Source organism: Octopus bimaculoides, chromosome 27 (genome assembly GCF_001194135.2).
Source record: "Octopus bimaculoides isolate UCB-OBI-ISO-001 chromosome 27, ASM119413v2, whole genome shotgun sequence".
Lineage (NCBI taxonomy): Eukaryota > Metazoa > Mollusca > Cephalopoda > Octopoda > Octopodidae > Octopus > Octopus bimaculoides.
This window is the reverse complement of record NC_069007.1, coordinates 7,003,218-7,005,124: the sequence shown is the minus strand read 5'-3', so window position 1 is coordinate 7,005,124 and position 1,907 is coordinate 7,003,218. Positions and strand designations below refer to the sequence as shown.

The following is a 1,907-nucleotide window of genomic DNA, read 5'->3' as shown; positions in this document are numbered from 1 at the left end:
ATTGCTTCCTGAAAAACGTATAATCGTTAATAAAATTTTGCAGAGATACGCTTTCGAAAGTGAACAGGATCTACATTCTACTAGTCTTCGAAGTTTCAAAGTGTTTAGTTAAAAAAATAAATAATTAAAAATCTGGCCGTCAAATTGATTAGATCCAGTGAACATTACGAGATGCTGTTTTAAACATAGAAATGCGGAAAAAAAAAATACAATTTGAAAAATGCCAAATGGAAATGAAGTCATAGGAGAACGATACGAAGCCCCTCGCCCCCCAAGTAGACAAATTCTTATTTTGTTTTCTAAATTTACACACTCGAAAACGTATTTCTGCAAAATTTCGTTAATAAACATACATTTTTGATGGGGGCATCAAACTGTAGTTATGCATCTGTATGTATGCGCGTGTGCTGTATGCAAGAGAGATAAAGCGTACATAAACACTGGAGAAGTAATTAAGTTAATTAGCACACTTTAATCATTATACAGATTAATAAAGATCAAAACGCGTAAAACAGAACGATGAAAACTCATTCAACAACTTGAAAATCTGCATGTGATGAAGTGGCTTTCATCCCTTTCCTACAGAACACATCTTAACTCAACCCAACCCGACCCAATGCCTTTGCCACTTCTTTTAAAGCACCACAGAATCAACTCTTAAGAATGTCAAGCTATTCTAAAAGAGGAAGGAAGCCCTCCTTACGTGTTCACCCTAAGTGCTAGAAGTAACAGCTAAATCTTTATAGAAGTTTTAAAAGTAAGAAGTCTTATATAGACGAGGTCTGAAAGTGTAATGAATAAATAAATATCTAGATATAAATAATAAAAGAGGGTGTGGTGGTCAAGATCGGGACTTCTTTTGATTATTTAGGTCTTGTTAGTTGGGACTAGACAATAATGACAAGGAAAGACGTGTTTGGATGATGTAGTAATGGTTCTTCATAATGTGTAAGGTACCAACATACACGTTATGGTGTGGTTGTTACATTTGGAACGTGTCTGAGCGTAGATCTGTCGGACTTAATGGATCGAGGTTGACAACAACAAAGTTAGGAAGCACACACACACATTCACGTAGATACTGACATACAAATATACACACACTAACATATACATATATGCACCCAGTCACATACACACACGTGTACATTTGACGCACATACACACACAACCATTGACACACATACATATACACATTCGTATACGCACTCACATACACAGAATCATACACACGTGTACACCCACGTAAATACACACACATCAGGGTATACACACGCACGCGCACAAAAGTAATGTACAAGTTTGACACGTTAAAACAACAAAATCAATAAGATCACAAAGTAATCAATGAAAAAAAATAATAAAAAATAAAACAAACAAAAAAACTAATCCAAGAAATAGAAAGACGGTAGACATTTCTTTTTCTACCTTTATCAGTTCTGGGTAACGGGTAGGAAAGTTGGCGAAGATCATCTTCCGTAAATCCACCCCAGTCAGCCATTTTACCTCTCACTCTCTTCCTCTTTCACTCTCAGTCTTTCTATTTTACTCTCTCTCCAGTTATTTCCCCCCTCATACTTTGTCTTTCTCTCATACGCTGACTTTCTTTCTCCGTTTCTCTATTACTCTGTCTCTGTCTCTCTCTCTCTCTCTCTTTCCGTCTTATTCTGATTGCATTAACCCCCCCCCCCCTCACATTTATCGTCTTCTTATGCTCTGGCTCTCTCACTCCTCCTCACACTGCCTCTTCTGCTCTGACTTCTCTTTCTCTCTTACTCTTTCTCCTTTTCACAAGCTGATTCTTCTCTCCCACTCTCACTCTTCTTGTCATTCGCTGACTCCCCCCCCCTCTGATTCTGCTCTATTCTATCGCTCCTTCTCTTCCTCTCACTCTCTTTTCCTCTCAT

General features: G+C 37.8%; 1 protein-coding gene across 2 annotated transcripts in view; it reads right to left on the bottom strand.

The window, feature by feature from the left end:
• LOC106868983 (RAB6-interacting golgin) overlaps positions 1 to 1,907 on the bottom strand; it is a 36,524-nt gene that overhangs the window by 19,397 nt on the left and 15,220 nt on the right. Inside the window, exon 1 of one of the 2 annotated variants that reach the window (XM_052977282.1) lies at positions 1,429 to 1,694. The exons of the other annotated variant lie outside the window; for it this stretch is intronic. Within the exon in view, the coding sequence (XP_052833242.1) occupies positions 1,429 to 1,501 (73 nt within the window). The 5' untranslated portion in view covers positions 1,502 to 1,694. Of the gene's footprint in view, positions 1 to 1,428; positions 1,695 to 1,907 lie in introns of those variants that run through there. 2 annotated transcript variants of the gene reach the window in all.